The following is a 19,800-nucleotide window of genomic DNA, read 5'->3' as shown; positions in this document are numbered from 1 at the left end:
GACCACATCTGGAGTACTGTGTACAGTACTGGTCTCCTTATTTAATGAAAGATGTAAATGCATTGGAAGCAGTTCAGAGAAGGTTTACTAGACTAATACCTGGAATGAGCGAGTTGTCTTACGAGGAAAGATTGGACAGGCTAGGCTTGTATCCACTGGAATTTAGAAAAGTAAGAGGTGATTTGATTTAAACATACAAGATCCTGAGGGGTCTTGACAGGGTGGATGTGGAAAGGATGTTTCCCTTGCGGGAGAATCTAGAACTAGGGGTCACTGTTTAAAAATAAGGGGTCGCCCATTTAAGACAGAGATGAGGAGAAATTTTTTCTCAGAGGGTTGAGAGTCTTTGGAATTCTCTTCCTCAAAGGCGCTGGAAGCGGAGTCTTTGAATATTTTTAAGGCAGAGGTAGATAGATTCTTGATAAGCAAGGGGGTGAAAGGTTATCAGGGGTAGGTGGGAATGTGGAGTAATCCATTCAGCCGTGAACTTATGGAATAGCAGAGCATTTCAAGGGGCCGAGTGGCCTACTCCTGCTCCTAATTCGTATGTTCCTTTGTACGGCCTTCAGCCGCCTGAGCCCCAAGAACCTGGATTCCCTCTCTGCCCCTCTCCCGCTAAGATGCTCCTGAAAACCTAACCATTTTACCAAGTTTTTGGCCACCTGCCCTAAAATCTCATGCACTGCTGTCATTTTTTGTCTGATAACGCTCCTATGAATGCTTTACTACATTGCAGGTGTGGAATGAAATGCTTTGCTGTTATACAGCTCTCCCAACTACTGAATCAAAGGGCCATACCTGGTTCTTTTGTGCATCGTCCAGTGTATTGAAGACCATGGCTACCATCCCATGAGCTCTCAGGTGCATTCGGAAACTGGGCATGGCACACTTGGTGGCCAGGCTGATAATACTGGAAAACAAAAAATAAACACACTGGAGAAAAAGGATCAACTCAGTGTGAGAACACATGACGAGAGGCAAATAGGACCAAATTTACAGAATACAAATATTGGATAGCCAACAGCAGTGTAGCTAGTGGCATACAAGATTGCAAGATGCTGGCAGCTGGCAGAGCCAGACACCGCGCCCCCTGCACCGCCTGGCAGGGCCAATTTATTCATCGAAACAGAACTGCTTCATTTCCCCTCCAAAAACCATGTCCTTCTATAAGATGCAGCCCCACAACAATGCACAACTGTTTCCGAATATCCCAATAAACAAAATAGGCATGGCCCTAATTTCAGTGCCAGCAGCACAGCACATCACTTGACCAATTTAAATTTAGTCTTAGATGAGTGGGACTTGCTCGGGATTACATGTTCAGTGTATGATGATTAAGTAGAGATTTCTTCATTGAAGTGATGTCAGGTTACATGTTGTTTAAGACAACCAACACCTGACTGAATGTTCTGATCACTGAACCACAATCAATCACCATAGTAACTGGTTGCCAGTGCCTAGTTGAATCCTGGAATCCCAACACTGCAAATGGACTGAGCCCCAGCCTGAGTACAGTATGGTCTGAACATGGTCACAGCTCCCGTGCATGTGTTGAGTTTCAGCACAAACACCACGTAGATTAAACATACCACTCAGTTTAAGTCTCCCTCAACCAGTGTCTTACTGATGCATTATAATGATACTGAGCAGGTTTCGCTCCCCTCCAATCCACTTCCAATGTTGAAGCAGCATGTATACTTAACACAAAGTTAAATCATTAGTCCGAACAGCATCATGCTCATCACTGTATTATAGCTATTGCCAGCTTGCGAGGAAAGATTGCGTCAACATAGTACACAGCTCAACATAGACCAGGTCACAAAAGCTACTTAAGAAAGGGACAGCCAGGGAACGACAGCTCAAACAGTTGATCAGATTGGAAAGAGAATTTAGCTAGAGCTATAGCAACAGACACACTTCAAAAACTTGTGACAATCTGTACTTACATTAACAAAATGTTTTGAGACATTGATAACAAAAGAATGTGCATTTGGATAGCATCTTTCACATTCTCAGGATGCTTCAAAGCACTGCACAGGCTACGATTAATTTGCAGCTAAATGCAGCAGCCAGTTTGTGCATATCCAGGTGCCTCAAACAGCAATAAGATCACTGACCAGTTAAAATCAGTTTGGGTGACGTCGTGTGAAGCATAAATGTTGGCCAGGATAACTGATCGAAACCATCGGATCTTTTATTTCCACCTGAACAGTTTAATGTTTCATGTCTAATATCACACCTTCAGCAATGCAGCCATCCCAAACTACTGCACAGAAGTGTTAACCTGTTGCTCAAGGTATGGAGTGGTGCTGGAACTCATGGTCATCTGATTAGGAGGCAAAAATGCCATCAAATGAGTCAGAAATTAGAATTGAATCCATCCAACAAATCGCCAAGACATTGTAGAGCAGTTGTGGTAGAGTTGGCGATATTTGACAACATTGCTTGTTTATTCTACATATCATAAAAGTTAGCACTCTCTCTCCAATAGGCATTATTTTCCCCTCCCCTGGATCCCTCTGAACAATACACCCACAGGCCATGAAGCATCTCCAAGATATGGAAGTGCAAGAATGCAATACCCAATCTGTTCTGTCATATATAAAATAATCACACAGAATATTTAAACCACCCTTCAGCAACTCCCTGTTGAGCAGAAACTCCATTCACAGCAGTGTACCTAAGGCAGCGTGTGTTGAGAGGCTGGGAACTCTTCAGTCCGCTGAGTAAGTACTCAATGTCGTCCGTAAACTCTTGGTTTTCACCAAATTCCACCACATCATTGAAGTGTTTCACGTGCTGGACCACAGTGTACAACTGAAATAAAAATAACACTACACTTTACATCAGCTGAAAGCAGAGTTAACCTGGCACAGCAAAACCCAGGGTTACAAACTGGCACAACACATCTAAACACATACACTATCCTGCCCAGTTAATCTGAAGGACAGTTTGGTGTAAAGACTCCCTTCTTGAAAAGAAAAGCCTTACTAATTAGTTACAGATAGACTGACATGCCTTGCAGGTGCAGATGAGCTGCCACTATGGGCAGATAACTTGAAGACATGGGGCTTTATGGATGTGCGTCCACGGTCACTGAACCAGAGGAACTTCGTGTAGGCTTCCCTTATCCTGGAAAGTGAATGTACATCCTTCAGCTGGAACTGAAACTAGCTACTCTCCTGGCTGGCTGTACTGTCTGCATGATCTGGGGGAAGGTGCTTAGAGCAGGTTGCTGCTTTTAAGTCAAAATCCTCCTGTACTTGTAGGGCTATAAACTCAGAACAAAAAGTTTGTCTTAATAGCAACATTTCTTCAGGGAAAGAAATCTGCTGTCCTTATCTGGTCTGGCCTATATGTGACTCCAAACTCACAGCAACATGGTCAACACTTAACTGCCCTCTGAAATGGCCTAGCAAGCCACTCAGTTGTCAAGGGCGATTAGGGATGGGCAACAAATGCTGGCCTTGCCAGCGACGCCCACATCCCATGAAAGAATTAAAAGAAAAAAATTCTGTAACCCCCAATGGAAGAGTTTCCACACCTCAGCAAATTCCTCGTCTGCAAGCTCTCTGTCCATACTCAGGAAAGGGATTGCTCTCAAATGGGTGATCTGTGACACGAGGATGCAGTTCTACCTCACACATCTCCACCCATTCAGGCAGTGAGATCTACAGTAACGTGGGTAGAGCCTCTACACTCTGCAGGAGAGGAGACAGGGGGTACTGCATGAGCTGCTTTAAATTCCACCCCATATCGTGTTATCGGGGGGAATACTGTGATAGCCATGGGATAAGGAATGAAGAATGGGAAAACTCAGTAATGGGTCCCAGGAATGAGACTGTGAATACTGTGAAAAAAATACAAAGGCTGCACACGGACCATGCAGCAATTCACCAAGGCTCCTTAGACATCACCTTCCAAACCCGCAACCTCTACCAACTAGAAGGACAAGGGCAGCAAATGCCTGGGAACACCACCACCTGCAAGTTCCCCTCCAAGTCACACACCATCCTGACTTGGAACTATATCGCCGTTCCTTCGCTGTCGCTGGGTAAAAATCCTGGGACTCCCTTCCTAACAGCACTGTGGGTGTACCTACCTCACATGGACTGCAGCAGTTCAAGAAGGCAGCTCACCACCACCTTCTCAAAGACAATTAGGGATGGGCAATAAATGCTGGTCTAAGAACATAAGAACTAGGAGCAGGAGTAGGCAATTCAGCCCATCGAGCCTGCTCCGCCGTTCAATACGATCACGGTTGATCTCATCTTGGCCTCAACTCCACTTTCCTGCCCGTTCTCCATAACCCTTCAACTCATTTCGAATTAAAAATCTGTTTATCTCCTCGTTAAATTTACCCAATGTCCTGGCATCCACCGCACTCTGGGGTAGTGAATTCCACAGACTCACTACCCTTTGAGAGAAGTAATTTCTCCTCATCTTGGTTTTAAATCTGCTACCCCTTATCTTAAAACTATGACCTCTCGTTTTAGATTGTCCCACAAGAGGAAACATCCTCTCTATGTCTACTTTGTCAATCCCCTTAATCATCTTATATACCTCAATTAGATCTCCTCTCATTCTTCTAAACTCCAGAGAGTAAAGGCCTAAACTGCTCAACCTCTCTTCATAAGACAAGCCCCCCATCTCTGGAATCAATCTTGTGAACCTCCTCAGAACTGCCTCCAATACAACTACATCCCTCCTCAAGTAAGGGGATCAAAACTGTACGCAATACTCCAGGTGCAGTCTCACCAATGCCTTGTACAGTTGCAGCAACACTTCCCTACTTTTATACTCTATTCCTTTAGCGATAAATGCCAAAATTTAATTTGCATTCCTTATTACCTGCTGTACCTGCAAACTGGTTTTCTGCAATTCATGCACGAGGACACCCAGATCCCTCTGCACCAAAGCAATCTGAAGTTTCTCTCCATTTAGATAATTTGCCTTTCTATTCTTCCGACCAAAATGGGTAACCTCACACTTATCCACGTTAAAATCCATCTGCCAAATTTTGGCCCATTTATCTAACCTATCCATATCCATTTGTAGATTTCTTATTTCTTTATTGCAACTTACTGTCCCACCTATTTTAGTGTCATCTGCAAATTTGGCTATAGTACCTTCTATTCCCTGCATCCAAGTCATTAATATAGATTGTAAATAGTTGGGGCCTGAGGACCGAACCCTGTGGCACCGCACTAGTTACACCATGCCAACCAGAAAAAGACCCATTTATCTCGACACTCTATCTTCTGTTGGTTAGCCAATCCTCTATCCAAGCTAATAAATTGCCCCGAACCCCATGTGAACTTACCTTGTGTATTAACCTTTTGTGCGGCACCTTATCAAATGCCTTCTGGTAGTTCAGATATACTACATCTACAGGATCCCCATTATCCTCTTTGCTTGTCACAGCTTCGAAGAACTCTAGCAAATTAGTCAAACACGATTTACCCTTCATGCTGACTCTGATGGGATTGTGTTTTGACTTTCTAAATGTCCTGTTATTACTTCCTTAATAATGGATTCTAACAATTTCCCAACGACAGATGTTAAACTAACTGGTCTATAGTTTCCTACTTTCTGCCTCCCTCCCTTTTTGAATAAAGGCATATTAGCTTTTTTCCAATTCACTGGAACCTTTCCCATATCCAGAGAATTTTGGAATATTATAACTAATGGATCCACTATCTCCACTGCCACTTCCTTTAAGACCCTAGCCAGCAACGCCCACATCCCATGAATGAATAAAACAAAAAAAAATGCATTTAGTATTTCATTAGACAGCAGCTAATATGCAAATTCAATGACCATAAGTTTTCTAGCAATTCAAGGCAGATTGTACACAAGCTTGCTGGGTTACACCATGTTGAAGGTATGAATGTAGAAGCTGTTGGGACAGGATACAGGTTAATGGTAAATATATTACTGTATCAGTGATCTTGGCAGGATTACTAACTTTTCTTTGAGTTTTCACATGTTTACATAAATATGTAAACTCAACTGCAGCAGCCGAGAGCCGAGAGGCTGAGGAGGGAGTCCGAGCGATACACTCAATACAGCAAGCTCCAACAAACAGCAATGTGATAACTATTAGGTAATCCATTTTACTGATGTCAGTTGAAGGATCAATATTGGCCATGACATCAGGGAGAATTCTCTTGTTCTTCTTCGAATAATTGCTGTGGGACCTTTTCTGTCCACCTGAGTGGGAGGAAGGGACCTCCGTTTAACATATCATTGGAAGGACAGCACCTCCAACGGTGCAGTACTCCCTCAGTACTGCACTCTAGTGTCAGTCTTGATTTTGTACTGTAGGTCCTGGCGAGGGACTTGAAACCACAGCTGTCTGACTCGAGGCAAGAATGCTACTATATCAATTCCAAAATAAAATTAAATACTTCATAGGATGACAATACCTTCTCCCTGTTTGAATGTTAGCTCGTTAATTTTACATTGTTAATGATGGCCTAGCTTGTAACAGCTGAAATCTGGTCCAGAAATCTGAAGGCATTCCACTCAGAAGTGACTGCATAGAAGTAACCTCACAGTATGCTTCCAACATCAAATGAGTTAAACTGAGAACAGCGAAGCCCAGTACCTCTTTATCCTCCTTCCTACATTTCAGAGCAGTTACAATGTCTTGGTATGGCTGGGTTGGTATTGTCACGGTTTTGATCACACGGGGTGGAGGGGGAGGGGCTTTAAAGACCCCCTCATCCTTCTGAGCGGTTTCCTTTAAGGTGACAACGGCCTATAAATAATGCAAAAAAAAAACCCAGGTAAGGACAAGTTTGCTGACGAACTGAAAACAGTGCTAATCGGCAATGGTCTGTCTTGTTCACAGAAAGAGGTTTAACTGCTGCATGCTATCCCACAATGTGTGAAATCACCAGGGCTCGATATTTCATTGCCAGCTACAGGCCTTCCTAAATCGGATGACAATTGCCCCCGTCGTGAACCAGAGTCACATTAAGGCTACCTCTGCACACACCCTACCACTCACAAAGCCCCTAAAGCAATACAGAAAGAAAAGTAACTGAGAAAAAGATTGGAGAATGGGGTGGGGGTGAAGCAGAAAAAAGGTTAACCATACAGGACTGAAGACATGACGCAACAATATACTACTAATACGGAAGTTGTCAGAATTGAATCCTCACTGGGTTAAGTTAAGCACCTAGTCACCCCCCAAATTGTTAGACTGATAGGAATGATAGACATTTAATGTCTAACAGATAATCATGCAGATTTTGAAACTTAAAACCAATGTCATCTTTCCTGTAGGAGGAACCTGGATTTAAAAATATTTTAGTTTAAGATAATTCCAAAAATCAATTGCATCTTTAAGCCAACATTCCTGTGCTGCGACTTTAGTTCCATCATTTCTGCTTCACTAATTGAATCTAAACCTGCTTATGGAAAAAAAAAACACACGGTGTAAATTATGCAACCTGTTTACAGATGAAAATGACAGTGCTTCCACAGTTAAACAATTTCAATTAGAATGGTCAAGCTGAGATGTTGAGCACCTACTTTGGACTTGGGCATCATCCCTGTTCTTAAATCCCGCAGCACGGTTTAATGCAACATTCCTATCAGTCTAACAGTTTGGAGGAACTAAATGCTTAACTTATACAGTGTTGAATCCTCACTGGGTTGAGTAATGTATTGCTGCACCATTTCTTCAGCCTTGTATAATTAACCTTATTTTCTTTTCTTTCCTCTCTCATTCTCCAATCTTGTTCAGTTATCATCTAGGGACATATAACAATCTGTTCGCTGCTTTGAGCAGCGTGTCCCCAAACTTAATATTTTACCAAATATGCAGCTATCCACCACCAATACTGGTGCAACCATCAGAAGTGAACTTGGTACCAGCACAAGCTCCATTTAGACCATTATAACGTAGTTAGTTCCAGGTTAGTACTGCAGAACTGCTCAGTTTCATGGCATAGTTTAAGATACTCATCTTATGAAAATCCTCAAACAGGAGAACACGCCTGGAAGCAGAAGTTAATGTGATTTTCAAAATTTACCTGGCTAATTTGCAAGCATTACAGCCCAGTTATTTTTGAGATATTAAATAGTTGTACAGTATCTAACCAGCAGTTCACACAGTAAGAAACAATGATTCAGAGAAGTAGCAGCAGAGTGGAGCACTTACAGTCTACTCAAATCATTTGAACAAAAATTACTGGTTTATAATTTCTATCAAACCAGGAGAAAAATGTTCAATTGTGGATTTCATCAGCTCACTGCTGAGGGTCATCACAGGAAGGTGTGGACGATATCGATATAAGCAGACTAGTGATGTTAAACTGAATGCCGGAGCCAGGTACACAAGTTTCAAAAATAATGAGCCTCCAAGGAAACAGGAGGAGTGAAGAAACTTTCTCTCCCTCCCCCCACAAAATGTGGGGCAAGTTTCCAGCAGAAGCAGGCAAAATGACTGAATATAGGGATATAGGTAGATGATCAAGCTGAAATTTAAGCTTAGATTTTAAGTTGCATAACTGTGAGTCAGCTGGTAGTCAACAGTCAGCTGGAAGTAGGTCACTGGCTGGTGTTAATCAAATATGGTGTAGTTGGGGACTGATGAATCAGCTGAAACTGGTTTGTGTCTAAAAGACATATAACAAGGTAATTGAGAGCTTGAGCTGGGAGCAGACCAGTGTGAGGGGGAACAGAGCAAGAGTAAACACTCCTAAAATAGGAATCTAATAAGAGTGGAAGGAGGTGCTAACTAGTCCAGCTGATATACACAGCAATATTGAAGTACAACAAAGTAAACTAAAATTGGCAACATAGAAGTGACAGTGCCATGTCCTTCCTGCCAGATGTGAGAGATTCAACAAGTGTTGACTCAAGCAAACACATCTGGTGAGAAGTGTCACCAACTCTCACTGCACATTTTAAAAGGATAAAACCATCTAGATAAAGAAAAGTTAGTCAGCAAAGACATCAAAAGGGACCACTGTGATCAACAAACCTCAATTCTTTGAGACAGTAATGGAAAGAGTAGGTGCACCTCAGTCAGAGAACTGTGTGCAGTACTGGGCTCCAATAAGGAGGTGGTTGTGGAATTAGAGAGGATACTGCCTTGTACTATATGAATACGAAGAATTGTTTGGAAAATTGGGTGGTTCGAAGCAGAATGTTTCCTGTGGTTGAAAGTCAAGAATGAGGGGCCAGCAATACAAGAGCTTTTAGAACAGAGGACAAGAGAATTTGTTTATACAGTTGCAGAATTCACTTCCTGGGTCAGTGGATTCAGCAGAAACTGTCAACATTCAAGGTTAGATTGGATGAATGAATGAAGGAAAAGGGGACTTAAGGAGTGTGAAGAGGGTGGATAAATTTGATAATGTTGGGATGAAGCTGGGCAATAGTGATAATGAAAGGACAAAAATGAGCAATGGAGGGAGGCTTTTCTCCAAGATAAGAATTGGAAAGCATGAGTTAAAAGCGCTAGCTTTCTCTTTAGGAGAAACAACAACAATCAGAATGAATGGGCATGGAAGATTCAAACGCTGAAAAAGCTGCACCGGCCCAGTAGAATTCCTGGAGGTGCAGACAGACAACTTTTCAATAGTTACACATGAGCCATGAAGAAAATGCTGCAGACATGGCAAACTGATTAAGACACCCGTGCGAGAATTTGGATTTTTACACTATGAGATTAACAGCAGCATTTAATTTTAGCATTCACTAACACCATGTGAAACAGTAATGGCATAATTCAGCTCGGATACTAATTGCCATTTGTCTTGCCAGCAGGTTATTGTACTCACTTGTGCCCAGCTCTGGCATTCTCCATGAATGGACACCGGCATTGAAGAATTTGTGCTAGTACTCACCGGTGCTGTCTGACACTGCGTCAGTGGCTGTTTACTTGTGGCACTCCCAAGTGCGTTGTGAGATAGCGAGAGTGTTGGAGGCAGTTCCTCTGGCTCAGGCTGATTCCAGTGTCTGGCATTATACACAGCTTTAGTAGGAGACTACACGAGAGAAAAAAACATAGCATTAGAAAGATGGCTTTGGACTGGAATTACACATCAGATTAGGCTAGTCTGTATCACAGCAAGCAGCATTCACCACTCATTCCCAGTCACTTTGATACTATCCAATTCCCTAAACATGTAACTTCTCCAACCAAGTGTCCATGCTTCCCAGCTCAAAATAAATTCATCACTAAAAACAGTTCTACAACTGACACTACTTGGGGAACAGAATGCCTGTGAGGCTAAAATTAGCCCAAATCTTGATTGCAATCCGAGCCCGGCTGCAAAATGCATATACACAGATATTAAGCGAGTGTTGGACTACACGTGGATACAGTATTTCCTCATGTTTCACTAAACTGCCAATTTTCACCATCTGGACTCAAATGGGAAGAATGACTACTCGGGTAAGCAGAGAGCACCACCCAGCAGGTCTTCCAGAGAGAAAGGGGGAAAACTAGCAGGGAGACCAGAAAGGTTTAGCTTTAATGCATCAAACTAAGCTAATCATTTGTCTGGCCAGCCATCTGTAGCCCATCTCTCAAGAAAATCTTACTTTTGACATTTGCTATTTTTAATGTGCTCAAAAAAATGACTATGGAAACCAGACATATTATAAAGTAACCTATTGCTCTAAACTTCAAGTGAATAGGTTTAAACAAATGAGAAAATTGGCTCAGTACTCCAGTCTGCAGACAGTCTGACATCACCGGAGGTTTGCCTCTGACTGCCATTTCCACTCACATGAGGTTGAGCGTGTCAAGGTGGATGGTACTGGTCCATTGAGAAACTGCTGCCTCAATTCACCCTCAGCCCCTCAGTAATCGTGACGCTCAACCAGTGGAGGTTTCAGAGGCCAGGCAGCATAATAGGCAATGTGAGAAGACAGCATTAGTGAGTTACACTGCCATTTACTTTAAAACAAGCTACACAACACATTGAAATGATCAGAAAGAGGTGGAATCATAGCATAAGTATTTGCAGCCCGCAATTTCGCTCAGAAGTCAACTTTGCTCTAGACTAACTGTGAAGCAATGTGAATCATGGAATCACAGAAGGTTTATGGCACAGAAAGAGGCCATTTAACCAATCGTGCCTGCGTCGACCGAAAAAATAGAGCCATCCAGCCTAATCCCACTTTCCAGCATTTGGTCTGTAGCCCTGCAGGTTACAGCACTTCGGGTGCACATGCTGGCACCTTATAAACGAGTTGAGGGCTTCTGCCTTTACCACACTTGCAGGCAGTGAGTTCCAGACCGCCACCACCCTCTGGGTAAAAACAATTTTCCTCATTTCCCCTCGAATCGTTCGACCAATCACTTTAAATCTATGCCCCCCAGTCACTGACCTCTCTGTTAAGGTAAATAGGCCCTTCCCATCCACTCCATCAGACCCCTCACAATTGTGTACACTTCGATCAAATCTCCCCACAGCCTCCTGTACTCCATGGAGGACAACCCCAGCCTATTCAATCTTTCCTAAAAACTGCCATTTTCCAGTCCTGGCAACATCCTCGTAAATCTCCTCTGTACCCTCTCTAGTGCAATTATACCCTTTCTGTAATAGATGACCAGACCTGCACAAAGTACTCAAGTTGTGGCCTAATGTTTTATAAAGCTCCAGCATAACCTCCCTACGTTCCTTAGCCGGCTGATGCCGTGCATTCCCCACAACCGATTCCTAACTATGGGAGTCCTGTACGCAGCAGCTGAATCCCTTTCGACAGTTCCATTGTGTAGAAATTTCACACTTTGTGCCAATTAAAGGGCTATTTGCATTTGAAGAGTCCTGTTTGAATACACATCCTCTGGTTGTAAATCCACTTGTTGGGACTTTGCACATTAATTGGGGCTTCACACTGGGCTAGACATTTTCTGTAGTGTGTACTTTCAGAGGGATCCTGTGCAATGGTTCAGATCGGAGTTTCAGCAAAATTTTAGTGTATTTACAACATCACGATTCCAGCTGGAAGATGCTCCACAATCCCGATGCAGAGTAACTGACCCCACCCGAATTTCCTATTAGTAATATCAACCACTGCATCTCTGCAAGTAGCTTCACCTTTCCCTGAAACTACTGCCTTGAAACATCACTGAACAGGACAGTACAGGAAGTTCAATCACACTTCAAGGGGTGATAAGAACATAAGAAATATGATGGACTCAGGAATAAATGAAGCTCATCTCTCAAAGCTGAGATGATAAAAGCCTAAGGACAGAAAATTTCCACATAGGACATGGTATCTAACAGCTGTGACAGCTGCATAGTTAGGAACAAATGAGCTCAGCAAAGCTGTGATGGGATGCTAGTTAAAATGCAAGTTTGCAGTTGTGTTATGGAGCACTGCAATGTCTCACTGACATTTTTACATTCAAGTTGCAAAGGAACATTCAGATTGTGAATGAGCAAAACTCTGGTAGATGGAGTTCAATGTGGGAAGTGTGAGGTCATCCACTTCGAATCCAAGATAGATCGGAATATCTTCTAAATGAGAAGCGAGGACCTGCTGTGGATGAGCAAAGATTTACGGGTTCAAGTAAAGAAATCACTAAAAACTAGTTAACAGGTGCAAAAAAACTCATGTTAGATTTTATTTCAAAGGAGTTGGAAATTACGTTGCATATCTGAAGCATAAATCCCTACGTTTGTATTCAATTCCCCTCAAAGAACAAAAAACAAAGAAAATTACAGCACAGGAACAGGCCCTTCGGCCCTCCAAGCCTGCGCCGATCCAGATCCTCTATCTAAACCTGTCGCCTATTTTCTAAGGGTCTGCATCTCTTTACTTCCTGCCCATTCATGTATCTGTCTAGATACATCTTAAAAGACGCTATCGTGCCCGCGTCTACCACCTCCGCTGGCAACGCGTTCCAGGCACCCACCACCCTCTGCATAAAGAACTTTCCACGCATATCCCCCCTAAACTTTTCCCCTCTCACTTTGAACTCGTGACCCCTAGTAATTGAATCCCCCACTCTGGGAAAAAGCTTCTTGCTATCCACCCTGTCTATACCTCTCATGATTTTGTACACCTCAATCAGGTCCCCCCTCAACCTCCGTCTTTCTAATGAAAATAATCCTAATCTACTCAACCTCTCTTCATAGCTAGCGCCCTCCATACCAGGCAACATCCTGGTGAACCTCCTCTGCACCCTCTCCAAAGCATCTACATCCTTTTGGTAATGTGGCGACCAGAACTGCACGCAGTATTCCAAATGTGGCCGAACCAAAGTCTTACACAACTGTAACATGACCTGCCAACTCTGTTACTCAATACCCCGTCCGATGAAGGAAAGCATGCCGTATGCCTTCTTGACCACTCTATTGACCTGCGTTGCCACCTTCAGGGAACAGTGGACCTGAACACCCAAATCTCTCTGTACATCAATTTTCCCCAGGACTTTTCCATTTACTGTATAGTTCACTCTTGAATTGGATCTTCCAAAATGCATCACCTCGCATTTGCCCGGATTGAACTCCATCTGCCATTTCTCTGCCCAACTCTCCAATCTATCTATATTCTGCTGTATTCTCTGACAGTCCCCTTCAGTATCTGCTACTCCACCAATCTTAGTGTCGTCTGCAAACTTGCTAATCAGAGCACCGATACTTTCCTCCAAATCATTTATGTATATCACAAACAACAGTAGTCCCAGCAAGGATCCCTGTGGAACACCACTGGTCACACGTCTCCATTTTGAGAAACTCCCTTCCACTGCTACTCTCGGTCTCCTGTTGCCCAGCCAGTTCTTGATCCATCTAGCTTGGACCCCATGCGCCTTCACTTTCTCCATCAGCCTACCATGGGGAACCTTATCAAACGCCTTACTGAAGTCCATGTATATGACATCTACAGCCCTTCCCTCATCAATCAACTTTGTCACTTCCTCAAAGAATTCTATTAAGTTGGTAAGACATGACCTTCCCTGCACAAAACCATGTTGCCTATCACTGATAAGCCCATTTTCTTCCAAATGGGAATAGATCCTATCCCTCAGTATCTTCTCCAGCAGCTTCCTCACAGGACACCCAGATCCCTCTTCATCTCAGAGCTCTGCAATCTCTCACCATTTAGATAATATGTAATATGTACTTGCTTAGCAATAACCTGCTCAGTTTGGGTTCCTCCAGGGTCACTTCGCTCCTGAGCTCATTACAGCCTTGGTTCAAACACAGACAAAAAAGCTCAACTCAAGAAGTGAGGTGAGAATGACTGCCCTTGACATCAAGGCAGCATTTGACCGAGTATGGCATCATGGAGCCCTAGCAAAACTGGAGTCAATGGGAATCAGGGGGAAAACTGGTTGGAGTCATACCTAGCGCAAAGGAAGATGGTTGTGTTGTTGGAGGTCAATCATCTGCGCTCCAGGACATCACTGCAGGAGATCCTCAGGGTAGTGTCCTAGGCCCAACCATCTTTAGCTGCTTCATCAATGACCTTCCTTCAATCATAAGGTCAGAAGTGGGGATGTTCGCTGATGATTGCACAATGTTCAGCACCATTCGCAACTCCTCAGATACTGAAGCAGTCTGTGTAGAAATGCAGCAAGACCTGGACAATATCCAGACTTGGGCTGGTAAGTGACAAGTAACATTCATGCCACACAAGTGCCAGGCAATGACTATCTCAAACAAGAGAGAATCTAACCATCTTACGTTGACATTCAATGGCATTGCGATTGCTGAATCCCCCACTAACATCCTGGGGGGTTACCATTGACCAGAAACTGAACTGGAGTAGCCATATAAATACCATGGCTACAAGAGCAGATCAGAGGCTAGGAATCCTATGGCGAGTAACTCACCGCCTGACTCCCCAAAGCCTGTCCACCATCTACAAGGCACAAGGCAGGAGTGTGATGGAATACTCTCCACTTGCCTGGCTGAGTGCAGCTCCAACACTCAAGAAGCTCGACACCATCCAGGACAAAGCAGTCTACTTGATTGGCACCCCATCCACAAATATTCACTCCCTCCACCACTGATGCACAGTGGCAGCAGTGTGTACCATTTACAAGATGCACTGTAGCAAAGCACCAAGGCTCCTTAGACAGCACCTTCCAAACCCGTGACCTCTACCACCTAGAAGGACAAGGGCAGCAGTTGCATGGGAACAGCACCTGCAAGCTCCCCTCCAAGTCACACCATCCTGATTTGGAACTATAGCGCCGTTCCTTCACGGTTGCAGAGTCAAAATCCTGGAACTCCCTTCCTATCAGCACTGTGGGTGCACCTACCCCACATGGACTGCAGCGGTTCAAGGCAGCAGCTCACCACCACCCTCTCAAGAGCAATTAGGCATGGGCAAAAAATGCTGTCCTAGCCAGCGATGCCAACATCCCATGAATGAATTAAAAAAAACTATCGAATGCCTTGTGGAAATCCAAATACATGACATCTACTGGTTCTCCTTTATCCACCCTACTTGCTATACCCTCAGAACTGTAATAAATTTGTCAAACATGATTTCCCTTTCACAAAACCATGTTGACTCTGCCTGGCTGTATTGTGATTTTCTAGGTGTCCTGCTACTAGCTTTAATAATGAGTTCTAGCATTTCCCCAACAACAGATGTCAGGTTAACTGGCCTAAAGTTTCTTGCTTTCTGTCGGCATCCAGCAGCCCCCACGCCCCCAAACTCCTTTCTTGAATACAGGTTTTTTCCAATCTGCTAGGGACCTTTCCAGAATCTAGGGAATTTTGGAAGATTACAACCAATGCATCCACCATCTCTGAAACCACTTGTTTTAAGACCCTAGGATGTAGGTCATCCTGTCCAGGGGACTTGTCAGCCTTTAGATTAGATTTTAGATTAGAGATACAGCACTGAAACAGGCCCTTCGGCCCACCGAGTCTGTGCCGACCATCAACCACCCATTTATACTAATCCTACATTCCTACCAAACATCCCCACCTGTCCCTGTATTTCCCTACCACCTACCTATACTAGTGACAATTTATAACGGCCAATTTACCTACCAACCTGCAAGTCTTTTGGCTTGTGGGAGGAAACCGGAGCACCCGGAGAAAACCCACGCAGACACAGGGAGAACTTGCAAACTCCGCACAGGCAGTACCCAGAATCGAACCCGGGTCCCTGGAGCTGTGAGGCTGCGGTGCTAACCACTGCGCCACTGTGCCGCCCTCATTAGTTTTCCCAATACATTTTCTCTAGTGATAGTGATTGTTTTAAGTACTTCCCTCCATTTCGACTCTTGATTTCCTATTCTTGGGATGCTTTTTGTGTCTTCTACTGTGAAAGGAGATACAAAATACCTGCTCAAGTCTTTGCCATTTCCTTGTTTCTCATGAATTGCCCAGTCTCATCCTTTAAGGGACCAACACTTACTTTAGCTACTTTCTTCATTTATATATTTGTAGAAGCTTTTACTGTCTGTTCATATATTTCTTGCTAGTTTACTCTCATACTCTGATTTCTCCCTTTTTAAAAAAAAAGGGATCCTCTGCTGGTTTCTAAAATTTTCCCAATCTTCTGGCCTACCATTAATCTTTGCAGCATTGTATGCCTTTCCTTTCAATTTGATACCATCCTTAACTTCCTTAGTTAGCCACGGATGGTGCATCCTTCTCTGAGTCTTTCCCAATGTGTTCCAAAAGAATTCATTGTGAAGCACTATTATTTGAACTTATGAAAGCATCGTTTGATGCGGCTAGCTTTCCTTTTCTGACCCAATGCGTTGGCTCAATGTAACTTAGCAGGTATTTAGCTGGGTCTATTGTGAAATGTTACTAGAAAAAGTGTTTGTGAGCATTGTTGCTTGCTACTATGGAAATCTGCTGCACAGCCATATTGTTGTAGAATTAATCACACAGCCTTTCACAAACTGGACTTCCATACTGCCACCTTGCTGATGGCAAGGTGCATGCAAGCTGTCTTTTTTGCTTCCAAAATTTCAGCCCAACACCATCAGTTGTGACAAGGTTGCCTGAGGGACTCGTGGTAATTGACAGGAAAATGCAGCCAGTTTTGCCCTATCACAAGGTACAAAGCTCCAGTACTGACATGTCCATTTGTCACACTGTCAGGGCCTTCTGGTGGGATGAAGTGATGTAGTTCAGCCAAACCTCGTCACAAACTGGCAGACAGAGCACTTCTGACAGCTTTTTTTTTTTACACAGACAGTATTCCCTCAGGTCATTTCATACATAGAAATAATTGGGCCTATTTTGGTCACAAATGCAAACCATCATCTCCTTATACACACGTGAAGCACCAGAAATTTACATGTAAATTATTACACTATAGTTGTTCATTTAACAGGGACACAAATGAAATGAACAAAACACTGCTGGAGACAAGACACAAGCTGACTGACACTAAAGTATCACTGTCTGTGAGCAAACTTGCAGCACAGAAATCTTAATATGGAGACTTTGTAATTTTTCAACATTAAAACAGTGATTACACTTCAAATACTTTATTGGCTGTGAAGTGATTTGGGATGTCCTGAGGTTGTGAAAAATGCTATATAAATGCAAGTTTTTCTTTCATTAACAGAACAGAACTCATTCTTTGCTTTTTAGACATTCATACAAATCAGTTTTAATCTATGTACTGACCACAAGAGAGAAGGGTGGTACCAGGAGTCAGTTGGCTAGTTTCCCCTTTTCACTGAGAATCAGGGACTGCAATCACTCCCTTGAGTAATGCAAAGCATTAAGGTAGATAAGTCCCCAGGGCCTGATGGGATCTACCCTAGAATACTGAGGGAGGCAAGGGAAGAAATTGCTGGGGCCTTGACAGAAATCTTTGCATCCTCATTGGCTACAGGTGAGGTCCCAGAGGACTGGAGAATAGGCAATGTTGTTCCTTTGTTTAAGAAGGGTGGTAAGGATAATCCAGGAAATTATAGGCTGGTGAGCCTTACGTCAGTGGTAGGGAAACTATTAGAGATCATTCTTCGGGACAGGATTTACTCCCATTTGGAAACAAACTAACTTATTAGCGAGAGACAGCATGGTTTTGTGAAGGGGAGGTTGTGTCTTACTAATTTAATTGAGTTTTTTGAGGAAGTGACGAAGATGATTGATGAGGGAAGGGCGGTGGATGATGTCTATATGGACTTTAGTAAAGCCTTTGACAAGGTCCCGAATGGCAGACTGGTGCAAAAGGTGAAGTCACACGGGATCAGAGGTGAGCTGGCAAGATGGATACAGAACTGGCTCAGTCACAGAAGACAGAGGGTAACCGTGGATGGGTGTTTTTCTGAATGGAGGGATGTGACTAGTGGTGTTCCGCAGGGATCAGTGCTGGGACCTTTGCTGTTTGTAGTATATATAAATGATTTGGAGGAAAATGTAGCTGGTCTGATTAGTAAGTTTGCGAACGAAAGAAAGGTTGGTGGAGTTGCGGATAATGATGAGGATTGTCGGAGGATACAGCAGGATATAGATCAGTTGGAGACTTGGGCGGAGAAATGGCAGATGGAGTTTAATCCGGACAAATGTGAGGTAATGCATTTTGGAAGATCTAATGCAGGTGGGAAGTATACAGTAAATGGCAGAACCCTTAGGAGTATTGACAGGCAGAGAGATCTGGGCGTCCACACTTCACTGAAAGTGGCAACACAGGTGGATAAGGTAGTCAAAAAGGCATACGGCATGCTTGCCTTCATCGGTCGGGGCAGAGAGTATAAAAATTGGCAAGTCATGTTGCAGCTGTACAGAACCTTAGTTAGGCCACACTTAGAATATTGCATGCAATTCTGGTCGCCACACTACCAGAAGGACGTGGAGGCTTTGGAGAGGGTACAGAGGAGGTTTACCAGGATGTTGCCTGGTCTGGAGGGCATTAGCTATGAGGAGAGGTTGGAAAAACTCGGATTGTTTTCACTGGAACGACGGAGGTGGAGGGCCGACATGATAGAGGTTTACAAAGTTATGAGTGGCATGGACAGAGTGGATAGTCAGAAGCTTTTTCCCAGGGTGGAAGAGTCAGTTACTAGGGGACATAGATTTAAGGTGCGAGGAGCAAAGTTTAGAGGGGATGTGCGAGGCAAGTTTTTTACACAGAGGGTGGTGCCTGGAACTTGCTGCTAGGGGAGGTGGTGGAAGCAGATACGATAGCGACGTTTAAGAGACATCTTGACAAATATATGAATAGGAAGGGAATAGAGGGATATGTGCCCCGGAAGTGCAGAAGGTGTTAGCTTCGGCAGGCATCAAGATCGGCGCAGGCTTGGGTGGCCTGTTCTTGTGCTGTACTGTTCTTTATTCTTTGAAACAACCAGTATATCCCACAGCTTTCCAAAGTTCAGAATTATTTTAACAGGGACAGGGAGTAAATGAGCACAGGTTGGGGTGCGGCGTTAGGCAGGAAGGTTCATTGGAAAAGCATTCTGATGAAAGGTCACAGACGTGAAGTGTTAACTCTGCTGCTCTCTCCACAGATGCTGCCAGACCTGCTAAGTATCTCTAGCACTTCCTGTTTTTCTTTTCAGGTTTCCAGCATCCGCTTTTATTAATACTTGGCATCTGTATACACAGAAGTTTCACCTCAATTCTCATGTACCCAAGATTGAGTATCAACACACAAAGGAAGTTAGATTAAGAGTGAAACATCGATATTTATTCAATTAAAACTTCACTATAAAGGGTTAGCCAGCAAAGCTTCAAGAAAACATGACTGAAACTTACCTCAATTACAAAGAGGACATTTACATTCCAAGAACGTCTCCAAATAGCATGATGCAATAACATGGCATATTACAGTGAGTGAGTACTCTGCCAGAGAAAGGATTTTGGGTAGAGATTGTACTTTTACAAAGTT

The 19,800-nt window shown here is 43.5% G+C and overlaps 1 protein-coding gene across 1 annotated transcript in view; it reads right to left on the bottom strand.

The window, feature by feature from the left end:
• The window catches only part of LOC137355386 (wings apart-like protein homolog), a 189,264-nt gene that overhangs the window by 81,425 nt on the left and 88,039 nt on the right, over positions 1-19,800 (bottom strand). Inside the window, exons 5-8 of the mRNA XM_068020380.1 lie at positions 9,867-10,007; positions 6,611-6,763; positions 2,681-2,817; positions 799-910 (exon numbers count right to left, since the gene is read on the bottom strand). Coding sequence (XP_067876481.1) covers positions 799-910; positions 2,681-2,817; positions 6,611-6,763; positions 9,867-10,007 — 543 coding nt within the window. The remainder of the gene's footprint in view (positions 1-798; positions 911-2,680; positions 2,818-6,610; positions 6,764-9,866; positions 10,008-19,800) is intronic.

Source organism: Heterodontus francisci, chromosome 42, assembly GCF_036365525.1.
Source record: "Heterodontus francisci isolate sHetFra1 chromosome 42, sHetFra1.hap1, whole genome shotgun sequence".
Taxonomy (NCBI): domain Eukaryota; kingdom Metazoa; phylum Chordata; class Chondrichthyes; order Heterodontiformes; family Heterodontidae; genus Heterodontus; species Heterodontus francisci.
The sequence above is the reverse complement of the archived record's forward strand: the minus strand, read 5'-3'. Positions and strand labels throughout refer to the sequence as shown.